Consider the following 19,239-nt stretch of genomic DNA (forward strand, 5'->3'; position numbering starts at 1 on the left):
ATGCCTCCTGCTTGAGCCAGACTGGAATTTATCAGTGGCATCGTATATGCAGAGGTGTGACTGCCATGAGAATGCAGTGGCTCTCCAGAGGGGACAGAGTGACAGGATGGACAGACAGCAGCTGACAGGTCACCCAATGGAAGAGAAGGCTGCTGTGAGACAGGAGAGGGGCCATTCCATCTCTCTGCTCTAACAAAGCAATCAAGCTGTACAGAAGCCCTGGCAGAGGATATGGTTTCACAGGTACCATTGATACACTTGCAAGCAGAAGGCCACAGTCAGATGATCAGGGTACCAGTGAATTCACATCATATTTCTGAAGGTTCACCTACTTGGTGTGACCTCCAGGAGTTGCCACACAATGCAGGACATGGCCAATGCAAGCACACGGCTCGTGAGTAGTTCAGGGGTGTTGTCCTGTCTCTGGAAGGTGCAGGTTACCTCTGCTTTTCTTTTCCTCTTGTCATCTCCTGCAACAACAGATGCTGTTTCTGGGAGCCTGTGGGCTGACAGTGCAGCTCCTCCTGGGCCCGTCACACAAAAGGGGCCATTGTGCTGCAGTGCCACAGCAAGGGGAGCACACAGGACCAGCCAGCAGCAGGCTGGCACTGCCCACTGCTCTGAGCCTCACCCCCCTACCCTGTGCTGCTGCCAGAACAGCTTTGGAGCATCGCTCCCTCAGGAAACACCACACTCAGGTCGCTCAGCACTCTGCCCACCACTGCTCCTCAGGTGTCTGAGGCCCAGCAGGCAGAAGAGCAGCACATCCCTCCTGCTCACAGTCCCAGCACGCAGCAGCGATGGAATACACACCAGGGGTTTTCTTTGGCACCTCAGCATGCTCCACACACCAGGGTGCTTGTCTGAGGTAAAGGGGGAATCAGAGGGAGCTGTATTACAAACCCAGCTCCTGAAGGATTTGGAAAGCAGACAGGCATCAATGGGGAAGGTGAGAATTGTATCTCTTTTCTTTATGGGGTGGTTATATCAGCAACAATATGGATGATGCCTGAAACAAGCAGCTCATGATGTGTTTGCTGTATCTTAGGAGTGAGATGAGCCAGTGCAAGAAAAACAAACAAGCAAACAAACAAGCAAGGGCTGGAGGCCAAGCAGGGCTAATTAGCACCGAGCAGCATTTGCCAGAAGAGCCTCCTGCTGAGCTACAGCTCCTGCTGGCAAGGGCAGCCACCAGTCTGCCCGGACAAATCACACCCCACAGCAGCTCCCGAGCAGCAGAGGGCCAGAGGGCTTTCCTGGGGTGCCCCTCCTGCTGTCCCCCAGGACCCCCTCCACAGCACCCTGCAGGGCCAGCTGCCCTTCTTCTTTGCCCCCCTAAGAAAAGGCCGTGTTGTGAAAACACACAGGCTGGAGAAGTGCAGTTCACTGGAGGACAAACCTCCTGTCGCAATCTGGATTTTAAGAAAGAAATGTGGAAATTTTACAGGTCTTCCTGTAAAAAAAAGTCGGAGTGTCATGAGCTGTCTGCAGCAGAGCCAGGGGACAGCAAGGTGGCTCAGTGCCACCGAGTGCAGCCCTGCAGAAAGGCTCAGCTGCACTACATCTTCATGCTTGGCTTGTTCAGCTGATCTCATTCATGTACAGAAACAAGGCAGGCTTTGGGAACGCAGTGTATTTGCTGTGCTTGAGGTGCGTTTTAAAAACCTGATTCCAAAGCATTAAAATTAAATAACTTGGCAGAGAGCCCATAGAAGAGACTGTATTTCAAGACTTACCAAGACACAAAGATGGATCATACAATTAGGCTGACAGTAAAATGCTGAACTTAATTATGACTTCAGCAATGATGACATATTTGTGATGATTAAGTTCAAGATCTGCAGATAACAGGACATAGATAAACTGCTGGGTTCCCTGCACTCCCTTTTTTACCCTCTTCCCCTCCTCTCCCCTGAGGAAAAAATCCTGCCACAAGCCTCAGTCAATCCTCTCCCAGTAATGTTCAACTTCTCCAGATAAATTTAACAAAGGAACAAGGAAGGAAAGAAACTATGAGGAAATGAAGCTCATGTAAATTCTGTCAACATGGGCATCTGGGCTGAAGTGAGAGGTCCTGCAAGGGGGGATTTTCCTTTTGCTGCGATGCAGATCCACAAAGGATGGGCACAAAAGAGAGAGGATCCAACCAGACAGCACAAAGCCCCAAGGAATCAGGCTTCACAACTCCCAGATAAGCTCCCTAGGTGGCAAGTGCAGGAGGAGACTTTCTCCTGGAGGCTCACAGTACATCACAAAATATATTAAAGGTAGTTTCATGTCACCCTTCCTCTCTTTCACTGGCTACTTGTGTCACACAAATGCTAAGGACAGTGTTGTTGCTGCCCCAGGGTCTTCTGCACACACTGCACCAGGCCTGCTACTGCCCAGAAAACCTTGCCTTGCTTCTATTCCAAAATCCTTAGTGGGTTCAAGCAAAATTCCAGCCACCTTGACGTGCTAGAATAGCTCTCTCCCTCACATCCACCTCACGGTCAGGGGGCAAAAGTGATTCCTTTCCACATCTATTCCCCTTCCTGGAGCAATAATCTTCATATGCAGATCATACTGCCCCGGGAAACTGGAGCAGACAGCCTCCATCTGGATCTGGGTTACTGTGTCAAATGAAAATCACCAGGCAATTTGATCCAAGAATTGTTGAAGACTCTGACAGCGTGCTGGTAGTCTTACCAGAGCGAACAGAGTGCCTGAAAAGCCTTTTGGAAGGGACCTGTGGAGGTCTCTAGTCCAAACCTCCTTGAAGCACAGCCACTGCCAGCAGTAGGTCAGGGTGATCTGTAGCTTTATCTGACTGAGCCTCAAAGGCCACACAGGAGGGAGATTCCCTGACTTCTCTGGGCAACCTGTCCCAGTGCTGCACCATCTCTGTGGCAAAGAGGGTTTCCCAATGCCTGATCTGAGCCTTGCAGCTGCACTGTGGGACCCCTTGGAGCTGTCACTGATGGGAAGGAAAAGCCTGACTCCAGCAGCTCTGTAACTGCACTTCCAGCAGCAGATTCCCCTCAGCTTCCTCCTGACCAGCCTGAAGGAGCCCCCTTTCCCCAGCTCCTGACCACGTTGGCAGTTCCCTCCCGGACCCCTCCTCCTCCCACCCTGCACACCCTGGGCTCCCAGGGTTGGATGTTCCTGCAGTTGTCATTGCACAGGTCCAGAGTCCTGCTCCAGCCCAGCACTCAGCATTTCTGGAGCTGTGAAGCAGCCTGGTGCCAGGCAGTCTGACATGGATAAATTCCATCCAACAGGACCATGGAAGAGGCGTTGCAGTGACCTGCTGAGCAGTTCAGGGTGAAAAAAGACCTTTCAATAGCTTACAGTAGTGAGCTGCTCAGTGTAAAACACGCGGGTCCAGGGTGCCAGCCCTGCTCAGGCTGCTGCTACAAATATTGAATGAGGTTTGTCCTGCCTTTCCCAGAGACTCACCCCACACCACCATGGGGCTCACCTTGCCTTGGGGGGGCCTCAGGTAGTGCCTCTGTCTGGAGAAGGAGCAGGAAACTGATTTGGAAACTTTCAAGATTGCTTCCTCCTTCAGAGGAATTCAGTGCAAGCACCATTATTGACACAGCACAGAGGCAGAGCACACTCAGTAAATCATTCAGGTACCCTCCCCACATGGGCCTGAACTCAAACATTGTAAAGCCTCTTCCTGGGACCCAACACAAACAGAATAAAAGCAGCCTTGTAGCCAGGACACGAAACCAGAGTTCCCCTCTCTTAACCCCTAACCCACAGCCCATGCTCCCCTTCCCTTTTCTCTTTCACAATCCCAAGAGGTGAGTTTGTCTGGCCTAAAAGGAAAAATTGACAGCAAGTCTCATGCTTGATGCCAGACAAAGCTTGCCAAGAGGCCCCAACAGCAGGGTAGCTCCTGTCCTGGAGCAAGCAGGGCTGCCCAGGAGCCCTGTGCGTCCCCACACCCACGAGGTGGGCCAGGTCCAGGATGGATGAGCTCCTGTCTGAAGCCCTAAATCAACACCAGGGGTTAGGTGTGTTTCATACACACCCACACAAGGTCTTCTGACAATTTCTAGATAGCTTCTTGCTAAGAATATGGATTTCCTAGGTCTGTCTTTCAAGAGACTTAGCTGTCTCACACTGTGTTTAAATGGCTGGTGGTTAGGTTCCTTCTCAGAGCTCAACTCTTTCTCTCTGTAACTCTTCTCTTCTATAAAAAGCAATAAGAAATAAATGACTACATAAAAACCAGAGTGTCATCACAATATAGGAACTTTACCTAGAAGAGAAAATCCTAGAAAACAGGAAGGATTCTAGGAGAGATGACTTGGTCAGCATAGCTGTGGGGAGATGCTGAAGGAAACCACATGCTCCAGCACTTGCAGGACCTGCTAAACACAACTCACATGAGAGCCAAGAGAAACTCATGACAGCTTCTTCTACTTGCACTTTGGACTACATTTATCATCAGAGAGTTTCCCCAAAAAGCACCACACACTTTTGGCAGTATAGAGAAGACTAAGGAATACGTGAGTGTCAGATGATTGAGGAAAAGCAGCAAAAGAGCAGGACTAGAACCTCCATGCATCTGTCTGAGCCAGCTTCAGAGGGTGCAGAGCTGTTTGGGAAGAAAAAAGGTGAAAATCCAAAGGCATTCAGGATGCTGCAGGATGCCACCAGGCAGAAGCACCTTCAGAAGCCATCCCCCACTGTCACGTGTCATCTCCTGCCCTCCTGGGCTGATTGCTCCTCACAGAGGGACAGGAGGGCAGCAGTGGGGCAGGCACATCCCACCCGAGCAGAAGGGCTCTCCTCTGGGGGAGTGCTACACCAGGACCAAAGGTCCTGTCCCTTGCTGCAGGAGGAGCAGCAGCAGTGCTGTGGGGACGCTCCCAGAGGATGCTGTGACCTGCTCGTGTCCCAGCAGGAGCACGCAGGCCTTGCACTGGCCCAGCCCAGCCATTGTGCTGTCCCAGGGGCTGGGCTGGGCTCCCACCCTGCAGCCCCCAGGTCCCTGCCATGCCCAGGGACAAGGCAGCCCTCACTCTAGGCCAGGCCCAGCTGCTCCCAGAGAGCTGCAGGAGGCAGCCCAGCCCAGCCCTGCCTGCCCGGTCTGGCTGAACCTCAGGCACTGGCAGGCGGGGACTTGCAGCGCTGCCCTCGCTTTCCATAATGAGTGCCCAGAGGATCTGTTTACATCAACATCTGGGGTCAGGCCCGAGGGCTGGCCCCACCCAGCTTAAGCCTGCCTCAGAGCTTGTACTTGAAACCATCTGCTCCATCCTTCCTGATCCTCCAGATGAGCTTTCCAAGGAATCAGCCCTGCCTCTCCCGGGCCTGTCTGCGATTACAGGTTAGAGACAGGCAGCGAGCTCTGCTCACACCAGGCCCTTGTGGGTTTGGTGCTGGCCAGCTGCTGGGGCCGGGGCTCGTAGGGGACGGCTTGAGCCCAGACACTCGGCACGGAGCTGTGCCACTAACAGCGTGATTTCTTCACTGATCCTGAAGGCTGTCTAGAAAGCCTTGAAGAGCAAAGCTCAGGGAGGTGCCAGAGATGGCCAGCAAGGCAGGAGGAGCTGGAGGTACCACAGGGGATGTGTTGTTATCTTATCTCAAAAGTTCCATTCCTTCTTGGTGATTTCTCATGGGCAGCTCCTCGCAGTACTGACTCCTTCTTCCTCACAGCACAGCCAACAAACTCTAACTTCTTGCCCAGCCAACCTACTCTTTTTTAATACCCATCCTAACTGGACCTAGCGGTGGCCTATTAAGGGCAGGCTTGCTCCTAATTCTTGGTAATCAGCACAGCTGTAACTCCTTAGGGGTGAGATTACCTTCATCACTATCTCTATTCTCCTACATTCCATCCATCCACAGAGCTGGCCAGCAGGGCAGGAGCTGGAGATGCCAGAGGGGATGGCCAGCAGGGCAGGAGCTGAGATGTCTCTATGGACCAGCTTCAGTGATTTCCCTTTAGGACCTGACACAATATTCCTAATGAAGTTTGTACTGTGTTTATACTCCTATAGGCCAGGGGCATTTTTCTAGACCTCCTGGAGCAAGGGCCACCTTCTGCACCTCCTCCAGCAGGTGCCCCCTGTGACACTTAGGAAGCTGCTGGCCACAGCCCCAGAGCTCTTGCTCCCAGCTGAGGGCACAGCTGTCAGATGAGCTTGCTGGGGGATCCAGGCAGCTCAGCAGCCCTCACACAGCCCTGGCAGACTGCACAGCACTCCTCTGAAAGGGCTGCAGGGAAGGAAGCAAAGAATAGCCCAGCAGAGCTGCCCACATTCTCAGTTTGTACCTTGTTTTTCAGACCTGCCCTCTAATCACAGTTTTAGGCCATGGATCATTGGGATTTTGATTTGCCCCACAATGTGCGACAGGCTTGAGTGGATCTAGTCCTACCACCCTGCTCAGAACCCCCTGTTTGTTCATGTGAGCAAACTTGGTGTTTGCTTTTCTATTAATTACGAGAACACAGAAGCTATGGCTGTGCTCAGAAATTTTTACTGGAGTTTATAGAACATTGAGTAATCCCCAGAAGCCAATAAAATGGCTTTGCCCCCTAAACTAGCCATTTCAGAGTCCAGTTAAACTGGATCCTGAATTCATGCAGTGAATGAACCCCTTCTCAACATGCCCCATTAAACCAGGTGTGCTGCAAGGATAGTGCTGCCCTTTCTCCAGACTTTAAAAAAAAACAAACCCAAAATAAAGCACTTTTAATTCTCTGTAAAAAAATAACATGGTTTAATATGATCTAGCACTTTGTCTCTTTTAAGTCACCCTGCAAAGCATTAATAGGAGCCTACATGGTGTTCCTGACTTTCCATGGTTCCACTGTTCTTTCCTGAGTTTTTTTTTGCATCTTTGATTTGTGACTAGCCAGGTGAGCTGGCTGCAGTGCCCTGTGCCTGCTGACACTGGCAGAGTCATGGGAGCAGCCCTCATTCCTTACAGATTTTGGAGGCACAGCACCTCAGAAGGTCCCTTCCATCACCACTCCACGACAGCAGAAAGGTAAGTGGAAGCACTGAGCAGCCCCACGGGATCAAAAGCCAGCACATGGAAAACAGCAGGAGGACATTTGGCATTTTTCTGCAAACACCCACTAAAAGAGACATGAAGAAAAATGAGGATCCAGGCAGAAACATGACAGTCCAGGAGAATTGTGTTCCCCTCTGCCAGCTGCAATCCTGCATTGTGTTCCTGAGACCTTGTAGAGTTCGTGTTTCCCTGTGCTCAAGCTCCAGAGCAGTTTCTTAGTGCAAGCATTCAGAAAGATAATGCTCCTCTTCAAGTGTGCTAAGCTCCTCCAGAAGGGACAAATACATCAGGAGAGGAGGGAATGCAGCACTCCCCTGCTGGTTCAAAAGCTAAGCTTCCCTCACACAACCACCTCTCCATGCCTTCCAGCAGCACTTTAACCATGGTCCTCACCAAAATGGGTCAAGGAGCTCTTGCAGAGGCTTAGGAGACACAACCACGAGCATAAATTAAGTGAGCACTATGCCAAACAGATGAGCTGTGCTGGGCAGCAAGGCTAAAATCCACTCTAAACTCAGAGGGGTTAAAAAACACCCTCTTCCATAGTACACAGCATTTAAAGGACGCTGGGTTACAGAGTGTCACCTCCTTGAAGAAACACCAGCTTAGAGCTGGAGTATGGCACAGTTAGGACAAGATCCACAAATATCTGTTGCTGTGCCATGCCCCATGTTGACGGATACCTCCAGAAAACACATCTGTTCCATCTGAGGCTTCCCCTGCAGCTGGATCAAACACAGTATTTGTGCAAAACACAAAATGGGGTGCCAAGACTCTCAGCTGGTCCCTGCTTCTAAAATATTTTGACATAGAAAAGACCAGTGTTTCTCAAAATTGACCACAAAATGTATTCTGTCGTGGCCAAAAAGGATCTCACAGACTTCCCCTAGGGAGCAGGACTTTTCCCCACCTACAGCTATGCATTTTGTGAAGTGAATGCAAACCTCTGAGGGACAGTGAAAGGTGGCACTTTCCAGAGCATTTCACAGAACACACAGGAGCGAAGTTCAGAGCCTGATTATGTACATGTTAATCTGATAAAAATAAAACCTGTGTCCTGTCAACAAATGTGGAGTGTCACAGCCAGAGGTCAGGCTGGGAGTTACCCTGGGCACGCACTGCATGTCAGAGGAAATACTCTCTGAAGGGCACAGCCTTTAAAAGCTTTCAGCCCTCGTCAGGATTGTGTCTGAGGGCTTCGGTGCCTTCTCTGAAGCAAATGTACTTTAATGAGGATGCCTGTAAGGCATTTAGGAACTAATATAAATATCTTGCAGAGGAGGACTGTGATACATGCAGCCTTGTTACAAACATAGCATAAAGCCTATCATGAAGACAGCCCCATGATAAAGATAACTTTCAATTACCAAAAATATTAGAGAAATCAAATACAAGAGGCTTCCCTGGAAACACGATGTTACTGCTCCCTGAAGCAACACAGGCAGACTCTGGGGTTTTTTTAATCCAGCTCAAAAAGCCCCTCTGTACTTGCTTCAGACAATTATTCTCACCTCCCTGAAATACCTTCCACAAATGTAATGTGCCCAGGTGACGCTCTCTAACCTCAAGGGTACAGGATCCTGTCATGACAGACCACAGCTAAATGGCAGGAGCTGAAGCTTTCTGAGTTCAGGCTTCTTTTTGTAGGAGCCCAACAGGGTGACAAGGTAAGAAACGTGGCACAGAGGGTTTTGCTGGGGCAGTGCCCCCCGTGCACAGCACCGACCCATCCCTCACCCTTGGGGAGAGGCTCTGCTCTCCTCTCTGCTTGGCCAGTACAGCCCCTCACCACTTTTCCATTTGGAAATCACCACCTCTGAAATGGCAGAAAGTCAAAGTACCTCTGACAGAAGGCTGGGCCCATCTTCTCATGCAAAGGGGACCCCCAGCTTTCACAGGAACAAACACAGTCTTGGGGCTCTTCTGTGAATGGACATAAGACCCTTTTGAATGCTACTCATTAGTGTTTTGGCTGGCATGAACTGTTCCTCTGTGCCCCAGCTGATGAACACTAGCACTGCTGCCAAGTCTGCTGATAAATAAATAAGGATAGGAAAAGCCTTATGGTTTTTGAAAAGGGCAACAGGAACTCACTGCTCAAGGCAGCAAACACAATTTGCAGTAACAAACAGACTGGAGTCCAAGAGCAGCTCAGTGCTGATATTCAACCCTATTTTCCTCTTAAACATCAGCTATTAACAGCAGAGAAATCAATGGCACTGAGGGCAGCTAGGATCAAGCTGATGGGGATTGCTGCAGCCTTCCCCCAACAGCCTTCCTCATTTGCTCCATTTATCACCTACAGCCTCAGCTCTTCCAGCTCCAGCCTCACTCCTCTGCTCCTCGGCTCTGCAAGCAGGACTAATCTTCACCAGTGACAAGGCAAGAGACTAATTACAGTACACATTTCATTTGTGACTGGACCCCAGGGAGAGGAGGAGGGGGAAGAAAGCTTTTTGCTTGCTCTGCCAGCCAAACAGTTTGTTTTTGTTAGTGCAGAAATAAGTCTGATGGCAGCCAACCGATGCCTAAGGAGCAGCTCACCCATTAACCTCGCATCCACAGCTCACACCCACCACCATTTATATGCACCATTAATATTTATAAGGATGACGTGTCTTTTTGACAGGAACTTGTGCCTCCAGTGACAACAGATGTTATACCATTTATGAAAGAAACTACTCAAGCATTTCCAATGGACCTTGTGCATGCTCATCATGTCTTTATCCCGTGCCCTCATTGTATTGTCCATGCTGAGCCTGGGTCACCTCCTGACTCCAGTCCAAGGCCATGCATGGCAGCACACTTGCCTGTAGAGTACTCAAAAATGTTTTGAGCTTCATTATGTCTCTGTGAATGCTCTTCTGGGACCAAGAGACCTTCCAAATGCACCTGCCAACTCACACAGAAGCATGTGAGGCCATGACGTGTCAGAAATGAGAATTTGCCACTTACCTGGGCCTCCAAAACGCAAGGCACATAGCTGAGGCTGCAGGATGGCCTCCCACAGTTGCCTTTGCCACTGTCACCACAGCTGCATTAGTGCTCATGCATCATCTAGAAAGAATTAAAGCCTGTTTTATAGGCTGTGTTATACTGCTCTACACACAGGCCTTCAAGAGAACACACGCAGCAAGGATGCCATTATCTCTGCTAAAACGCTGCTCCTTGGCTAAACTGCCATTTACAGCTTGTGTAGGAGCCTGTCTCTGGCAGGACAGAGCTCCCTAGTCTAGCAAAGATTAAACTCTCATCCTTCGTGCAGGAGGAAGCAGTGCCTGTACACATCCCCTCAGCAGGGAGCAGGATGGGCTTCACCTGGATAAAATATAGATGAGTAGATGGGTTCAGTGAAATCTTCAGGAACCACCATGCATGGACAAACACTGAGGTATTGGACAAGGTATCTAAGGAATGTTTTCTTTTACTAGATTGCAGTTGACATTTCCATTAAAATGCATGAGGTTACCATGATTCGCTTCACCTGATGCGATGGAACTTGTTTAAAGTAGCACAAAAATGTCACATTGTCCCTATGGGCCAGAGGAGATAGCCTGCAGTGACTCCCTCCTCCAGAATGGCAGCTCTAGTGATGCCCTGATATTTATGGCACATGCATTTTTAATACCCTGCACAAACAGCTCCAGCATTTGTCAACTCATTTGACCTGCAGCTTTTCAAAGCAAATACAAAAAGACATGCTGCAAAACAAGAGCCAGCAATGTGTACAATGCCTTGCCATCAGCACCTGCCCAGTCAGAACAGAAGCAGGATGTTCCAGCCATGGCCAGCTCTCTCTGGCCGTTCCTAGCCAAGATTTGCTGCTCAAGTCTCCTCGTGCATCCTGAAGTGCTCACCTTGTGCCTCCAGCTCCTCAGTGCTCAAAAACTCACATTGAGGCTTGTGAGAGATCATTGCTGTTCAGCAGCCACCAGAGCTTCACCACCCAAGTCCTGACACATCTGAACCTCAGCTGGGGTGAATTCAGGAGCTCCTTCATGTCTCATTTCCCTGCATTAACAAAGCAGCACCTCGAACACAAGTTAGCTCTGGCACACAGCTGGTACAAACACCTGCAGTGAAGAGGCCTGGCAGGTTTGGGGACTGCACACGATTTACAGCAGTGTTAACCCCACTGTTTGAGCAGCTAATACATGAATATTTGTGTGGTTTGGTTTTAACCCTGCCAGCAGCCAGGCGCACCCACTTCCCCCTACCCCCATTCTAGGAAAAGCTGAGCTTTCTCTGAAGAGAAAACAAGCTCACAAAGGTTTGGAGTTCATATTTTACCAGCAATTACATACATTGTGTGGTACTGCACATTTCCCAAATGTGTGTGTGCGTTTGTGTGTTTTTATACACCTCTGATGACCTTAGGCGCCTGGTTTTGCTTCAGAATGAAGATGGTCCTTCAAAATTGCACCCGTTACTTTGCTGCAGTTTGCATGCACACAATTGTGGTTTTCCCTTGCCATTTAGGTAGGCTAAGTACACATCAACCAGGCAGAGAGTGGTGACTGGTGTCTCTACTTAAATACAAAAGGTGTCTCTACTTAAATACAAAAATGTTCTGTATCTGGCCTGGTCCACAGCATTTCTGCTTAGCCAGCATTAATTATATCATTGAAAAGAATGAGCTGCTTGCCACATTGTGTCACACGGAGAATTCAGTGCATCAGAAGCAGAAGGACAGATTTAGACATCCAGCCCCCAGTACATCCTACTCTGCTCCTGCCTGCTGCAGGGAAACTTGCCACCACCTGAACAGACTGACAAAACCCAAGCATTGATGCTTCAACATAAAAGGAAAAAACACACCAGAAACACCTTTCTGAAAATAACACCTCCTGTCCACTGCGACACAAAGCAAAGAGTGACCTGAGCTGAGGTCTGCAGCCAGGATACGTCACGGACTGGCTTTACCCGCCGGCACTCCGTGCTGGCCTTGGGCAGGCAGTGCCGAGCCTCTCCATCGCAGCCTGCTCTCCTGTCGCACATGGACTGGCACGGAGCTTTACACGGCCCTTTGAAGGTGAACAGCAGCGTTAAGCAACAGCGGGGCTGCCAGCAGTAAGGGCCAGCCCGGCCCTTCCCGGGGCTCGTTCCGGTACCCTGGGCCACACGGGACCGGCACCGATCCAGGTGTGGCTCACGCCAGACCTCTCCGCAAGGAAAACCACAGCACCACCGAGGCCAAAGGGCTTTCCGTGGCGAGACAAATCGGGACGGAGCCGGAGCAGGAGGGGAGCTCTGCCGGACACGGAGGGAGGCGAGCGAGCGGCTCCGCGCCGGTTCGAGCGGGGAACGCGTCTCCCGTTTCCTCGGGCGGCAAAAATATGACATGCATTAGCGAGGAGAATAAAAGCAGGGAAACAAAGGAGCGGGAGCGAACACCTGTCGCTCTCCTCGGGGACGAGCCCTAATGCTTTTATTTGCCTCGGTCTGACGGGGGAACTGCAGCTGCCAACTGTCATCAGCATCAAGTTACCCGCACAAAGCTGCCGGCTCTTTCAGCCAGGGAGGCGGACGCGCCGGGGCCGGCACCGAGCTCTCCGGGCCCAGCTGCCCATGGCCGGGGATGCGCTGCACCGCCGAGCAGCCGCGGTGCCCGCACAGCCACGGCCACAGCGAGCGCGTCCTGCCGGGCTGGACCCGCACCCCGGCCCGAGAGCCGCCCCATCCGCTGCACGGGGCAGGACAAGAGCGGCTCCGTGGCCAGCTGTGCGTGCTTAGCCTCGCGGCTTGCCGGTCACGGCTCACAATGACTCCTGCAGGCCCAGGTCGGTGCTGACGCCCCGCCGGCAGCTGGCCGGCCCCACTGCCCTCCGTTCCACCAACACCCCAGCCGCACACACGGGTATTCTGAGGCTCTGAGCCCGTAACGGGCGCTGGGGCTTGGGGTCACTGGGGCTGAGAGACGGCGCAGCTGCCCCACGGAGCCGCACGCTGCCGGCGGGGGCACGGCCCGGCAAGGCACGGCCCGGCCCGGCACGCTCCCGCTCCGGGGCCGGGCCCAGCGCCGGGGCCGCTCCGCCCGCCCCGCCCCGCCCCGCCGCAGACAAAGCGCGCGGTCGCCATTGGCCCATTCGGCCAACGCTCGGCGCTGCCCGCGTGGCGCGGCCAATGGGCTCATTGACATGCAAATCACGGGATATAAAAAGGGCGGCCCGGGGCGGGAGCGGAGGGAGCGGTGGAGCGGCGCGGCAATGGCGCCGGGCCGGGACCGCCCGCCGCACGGCGAGGGCTGCGCGGGGCCCCGCGGCGACCGGAGGGTGAGCGGCGGGGGCAGCGGCGGCCGAGCCCGGGCCCGGAGGGGTGGGGGGAGCTGAAGGCGTTGTTGTCCCTACAGACGAGGAAGCCGCTGGTGGAGAAGAAGCGCCGGGCGCGCATCAACGAAAGCCTGCGGGAGCTGCGGCTGCTGCTGGCCGACAGCGAGGTGAGGCGGCGGCATGGCGGGGCGGGGGCTGGCGGGGCCCGGGGCCGCGCTGACGGCCGCGGCGCCCCGGGTCAGTTTCAGGCGAAGCTGGAGAACGCGGAGGTGCTGGAGCGGACGGTGCGGCGGGTGCGGGCCGTGCTGGAGCGCCGCGCCCGCGGTGAGTGCCGGCCCGGGGGGCGGCGGGGGGCGCCCGGCCCGGCCCGCGCCTCACCCGCGCCCCTCTCTGTCCCCCGCGACGCAGGGGGCGGGCGGCGGCTCCTGGAGGCCAGCGAGCGCTTCGCCGCCGGGTACATCCAGTGCATGCACGAGGTGCACACCTTCGTCTCTAGCTGCCCCGGCATCGACGCCACCACGGCCGCTGAGCTGCTCAACCACCTGCTGGAGTCCATGCCCCTCAGCGAGGGCGGCTGCCCGGACTCGGTCACGGACATTGTGGGGGAGCCGGCCCTCGGCCCCTGGCCCGCCGGCGAGGCGCTGGCCCTGCCGGCCGGAGCCCGCCCGGGCCCGGCCCTGCCCGCCCCGGCTCTCTCACCCTCCCCCAGCGAAGAGACCTGCTCCGACTCGGACGAGGCGGAGGCCGGGCCGGGCCAGACCCCCACGGACGGACTGGACGCGTCCCAGACGCAGGGCCGGCCCTCGCCCGGCTCGCCCAAATCCATGTGGAGACCCTGGTAACAGCGGAGTCAGCGCAGACCTGCCTGTGCGGAGAGCAGGGTGCCCCGCACACGCGTGTGGTGAGCGTGAGCGTCTGTCTGCCTGTGAGTGTCTGTGTGTCTGTCTGCCTGTGAGTGTCTGTGTGTCTGTCTGCCTGTGAGTGTCTGTGTGTCTGTCTGCCTGTGAGTGTCTGTGCAGCGCTGTGACTGCGGACTCGGGCACTGACGCTGTCACCCCCTGACAGCCTAATAGCGAACGCGTTAACATTTCATCCCTGTGCGTGTGTGGCGTTTTGTAACTTTGGGGGTTGCTCTTACGAGAGGATGGGGGGAGGAGGGAAGTGATTTGTAGTAGCAAAGCTCTCTGGTGGAGAAAAAGCAGTTATTTTATAACCCTGTCTCTTTCTTCTTGGCCCTTAGAAGCGGCCCAAACACCGCTACCTTTTAAGAAAAAGCCCTTGTGCGTTTTGAATCACGGTAGTTCATTCCAGGAGAAGCTGGAGCTAAGTTTGCATGCACGGTTTCAAGTGTTCTAGGATAGCACAGACCCCTGAAAGGTGTCTATACCTGATAGCAGTCTAAAGTCTCACCTTTAGGGAAGGGAGAGAAAACTAGAAACCTGGTGGAATTAGACATTTTAAAAAGATGTTGGTGGCAGGGTGCCTTTTAGAAATGAGTGTCTTTATGCACATTTTGCTTTTAGCACATTTGAGTTTATTGTGACTTTATGTATATTAGGGTGTCAAATGTTTTTTATTTTTAATCTTTAATAAAAAACCGCTGAATTCACAACGTGGCATATATTGTGTAATGTGTGTGTTTCTAACCCCTTTAAAAACATTAAAAATACAGCTCCCTCTTGTTGGCTCTTAACACCAATGTGTGTATATCATGGAGACAATGCTGGTAATTAAGCACTTAATTCTTGTGCTAAGCATTGTTAACTTAGCTATTGCAATTCAAATATTTCTTTTGTTTAATTCTAGTTGACACTTAAGTTTATTGAATGAGCAAGGTCAGGCTGGCTGAGGTTGGTCCTAGGCCACAGAGTTTGGGGCTGGTTGGTCTGGATGCCAGTCTCAAGCCTGCTCTACTTGATCTGCCATCTGAAGGCGTTGCTCTCACATGCACAGCCCAACTTCAGAAGTGCTAGGCAAATCCTGTCCTGGGGCATAACTTCACAGGAGGGTGGTTTGCATTTTGGGTTTGTTGTTTTTTTTTTTTTGTTGGTGGTGGAGAGCAAAAAAAGACTCAATTGAATGGAGAGTGCAGTGGATTTGGAAGGTGTTCTTTAATGTTTCTGGGGGCTCAGAGGGGGACCCTCAGCATTCTTATCCTGGTTCTTGCTTTGGGGAGGTGCCAGGTTATTTTTGCTGTGATACAATACCTTTCAGAGAGCTGTCATTGTGAAGAGGAAAAAAAGGATTGTAAAGTGTCTTAATACGTGGAAGTTCCCAAACATAGAACAAGCAAGAAAGGAAGCAGCCCAATGACCAAGGGACTAGACATATACCTTGGTTAATAACCACACAGAATAATAAATATAGAAACTGAAGCACTGGCAAGACCTTTCCTTTGTCATTTTCTTTACTGGAGGTGGGTGTTCTTGTTCAAAGCTGTCCTTCACAATGTTTGGTCCTTCTCATCCCCTGTTGTGCTCAGTTCCCTCTGGGCTGGAGGAGAGGGGCTGAGCCAGAGGAGGTGAGAGCCCTGCTGTAGTGCCCTTTCTGCTTTAGGGAGGGAGGTTGGGGTTTGAAGTGTAAATGGGGCCTGGGACACTTGCACTGAAACTAACACCCCACACACCTGGTGACCTCTGGGACCGGGGCTGCACCTCTCTAGCCCCAGCCCAAGTCCAGGTTTATTTATATCAGTTTCCCTCAGGTCTCACGTCTTGCTTGATACATCACTCTCCCCCCTTGGCTCAGAGCTGCCTGTCGCTCCAAGGGCAGCTCACACACAGCCCCTCACCGTGGTGTGACCCTGTTCAGCCTGAGACTCATGTCCAGTGGCTGGAACAGTGACAGTGTCCTGAATGTGGCAGCAGCACTCAGACCCTGCCTGAGCTCAGTGGCTTCAGCAGTGGCATGCAGGACTGATCCTGGCCCAGGCAGCCTCTCCACTGCTGCAGCAGCACCAGAGGCAGCTTGGCTTGGCTTCATCTCCATGGCCTGAAGATTCTCTGTTAGGGCTCTCTGTAATGCTCCTGTGAAAGCAAGTGCCAGTCCTGACACTTTGGTGGCAGAAACACAGCCCAGAGTCAACACACAAGTGCCAGCTTTGGTTCAGCAGGGGCTGGGGGCTCGAAGCAGAGTCATCCCTGCCCAGCAGCCCTGCAGATGTGGTGCTCAGCTTCCCTGTACTGCCCTTGGAGAGTGGGAGCCAAGGCAGGGACCTGCTGCCTTCCCCACTCCTGCTTGTGCTGCTGGCCTTCTCAGAGCCAGGGGAGCCTTCCCGGGCACATCCCGTGGCCTCTGCTGTAGGAAGAGCAGGCAGCAGGGCTTGAGGCCACCTGGACAGCTGCTCTCCCTAAGCTGGAGTGGTTGGGAGGAGCAGAGGGGTTCCAGCCCTTTCCCCCGAGCACTTACCTGTGCTGTACTGGCTGAAAAGAAAAGCCAGGTCAGAGCAGCACTATGAGGAGCTTCTCAATAGTGTCAAAAGCATTTTAGAAATGTGGTAGCAATAAGGCCTTTGTTTTTTTTTTTTTAATCCACAAATTAGGTTCACAGAAAGTTTACATCCTCTGATTAGGTGTTGCTGGAATTGTCCATTTGCATTTCTGTACCTTACTGCAAAGGTGTCAAATCTGACACTTGCATGACAAAGGCAGGAAGAGGTGAGGATTTTGGGGGTGGGACTGGGGAAGGGGCAGTGGGGGGAAGGAAGGTTTCTAACAGCTCTGATGAAAAACCAGGGAAGCCTTTTCAAGTCCTTCTTTATAGAAACTGCATTTACTCTTTTTCATTCCAAAGTAATACAAACAGACCATCTGATCTGACAGTGCACTGCCTTGGAACAGGAGAGAGAGGCAGCACACTAACAGGTCTCCTCTCATTTGATATTCAGGTGGAGAATAATGGAAAGAAGGGCTCGTTTTCCCCTCTCTTTGCATGTCAGTCACACCTGTTACAGGGGAAAAATGCTCCTTGTTAGATCAGGTCATCTGGGAGGACTTGGAGTTCAAACCTCTTCCCAACCTCTTGGCAACATGTCCCAGGTCTTTTATCAGAGCCTCTGGCCAGGAGGCAAGATCAAGCTTTTAAATCACACCAATCAACTTGCATCGTCTTTCATCTCCCACTGGCGAGTATCCTGCAGCTCTCTGCAGTCTCTCTCTCCAAATAAATGCTTCAGTCTCCATTCCAATTAAAGGCACAGAAGAATAAAACCAGCCCAGGCCTCAGCAGCAGGTCCAGGGGGTGCACAGACATCACACAGGAGATCTCTGCTAAGCAGGCACTTGGTTCCTGTCTGTAACACAGCTTACATTTTAAACCATCCAAGATGCTGCTGTTAGCAGAACAATATTGAAATGTCTCAAAAAAGGAGGATTCATTCCTCTGAGAAGTGCTGGAGTGAGTGTTGCTGAATCCTGGCACCAAGAGCCTTGCCACATTATGGTAAACTCTCCTCAGACAACAGCCCCAAGGGGCCATCCACGCTTGGCAGCTCCAGCTGCTGGAGCCCAGTTTCAGGATTTCCCAGTTTTTGGCCCCTTGTCCAAGCACAGCTCTGCACACACACTCACAGCAGCAGCTCGCCAGTCCTGACTGCTCCCCACCCTGCACACACACACAGGTTTTACAGATCTGTGTCCAGCTGCTGGAGCACTCCCAAACTTTTGTCCAAGCCACTTGTTCTTTTCTCTGGAGAAAACCCCACCACTGCCAGAGCCAGAACATGCCCTGGCCCCTGTGTGTCAGGGTGGTGGCACAGTTCCATCCCATGGGGGCTCAGCCCTCCTGCCCAAGCCACTTGTTCTTTTCTCTAGAGATGAAAACAGCTGGGCCAAGCAGCACATCTCCTGTCAGGTGTGCCTAGGCCATGGTCTGGGCCATCCCTGCTTAACCTGATACACACAAGGCAGTGTGGATGGGACTGGGAGTTGTCTTGGTTTGAACAGATAGGTTCAGACAGGCAGGAGCCTCCCCTGAAATGGAAAATGTAAGCCCCCTCCCTACGAATTATTATAATTTTGAAATTAAGAGGCTCTGAGGGAAAATCATCTTGCTCCACAGAGGAGCACAATGGTTCCAAGGTCATATGGAAAAAGCAGGGATTCACAAACTAATCCAGCTGTCTTAACCAGAGGCCTGCCCTTCCTCTGCCTCCTAAGAGATTTCTTTTTCTTTCTGCATGAGATGCCCAGTTCCAAGTTGCATCCTCTAGCAAATTCCCACGTTCGCAATCATCTGAATGGACAGTGTCTCTACATTGTCCACTTTGGGCCTCTCGGGCTTCTGCATGAGCTAAGCTAAAGAAAAAGCAAAGGGGAAAAACAGTCTCTCTTCTCCCAGGCAATTTTAGCTCCCTACACAACATTAGCATTTCATTATAGTTTTCAGCAAGTGCAATTCATTGCACTGCATTGTAAGGAGGTTAAAAAAAAATATCCAAGCTGGTTCGTAAAACATTCAGACACGAAAATACATCTCAGAGCATGAGGCCTTGAGTTAATTTAGTTAAACAAGATGACGAGTGAGGGAGATTTGATTAGTTACACTGCCTATGTTGCATTACACAGATGTTCTATAGCTCACTTACCAGTTGAGGAAGTCATGGCTTCAAGAAGTCTTTTAATCCAATAAAGTAGAGCCTTAAGTGCCAAGACCTAGACAGTAGGTCCAGATTGTCTGACATGAGAAGGAAAAGGATTGAAATTAGACACCAGAAGAAGTAATGAATTTCCTTTCTTTTAATGTCAAGTGAGACAGAATATATTTCCAGAAGCAAATACAAGTTGCTTTGGTTACAAACAAAAACTACTTAGTAAAACAACAACATACAAGTAATTATATTAACTGATCCCTTCTGGCCTTGGATTTCTTAAGTGTAAAATTAACTCAATTTGTGGTTTTATAGTTTTTGCATTGGTCTCTGGCTAAAATATTACTAGAAAGTAAGGAG

At 51.8% G+C, this 19,239-nt stretch overlaps 1 protein-coding gene across 1 annotated transcript; it reads left to right on the forward strand.

Annotated features, from left to right (window-relative positions):
* Positions 1 to 13,194: 13,194 nt before the first annotated feature.
* Positions 13,195 to 14,911, forward strand: LOC121364033 (transcription cofactor HES-6-like). Its single transcript, XM_041486924.1, has 4 exons — positions 13,195 to 13,295; positions 13,373 to 13,459; positions 13,535 to 13,616; positions 13,701 to 14,911. The coding sequence occupies exons 1-4, from the start codon at positions 13,230 to 13,232 to the stop codon at positions 14,132 to 14,134; spliced, it is 669 nt and encodes a 222-aa protein (XP_041342858.1). The 5' UTR covers positions 13,195 to 13,229; the 3' UTR covers positions 14,135 to 14,911.
* The last annotated feature ends 4,328 nt before the right edge of the window (positions 14,912 to 19,239 follow it).

The sequence above is a fragment of the Pyrgilauda ruficollis genome, unplaced genomic scaffold (genome assembly GCF_017590135.1).
Source record: "Pyrgilauda ruficollis isolate IOZ18807 unplaced genomic scaffold, ASM1759013v1 scaffold79, whole genome shotgun sequence".
Lineage (NCBI taxonomy): Eukaryota > Metazoa > Chordata > Aves > Passeriformes > Passeridae > Pyrgilauda > Pyrgilauda ruficollis.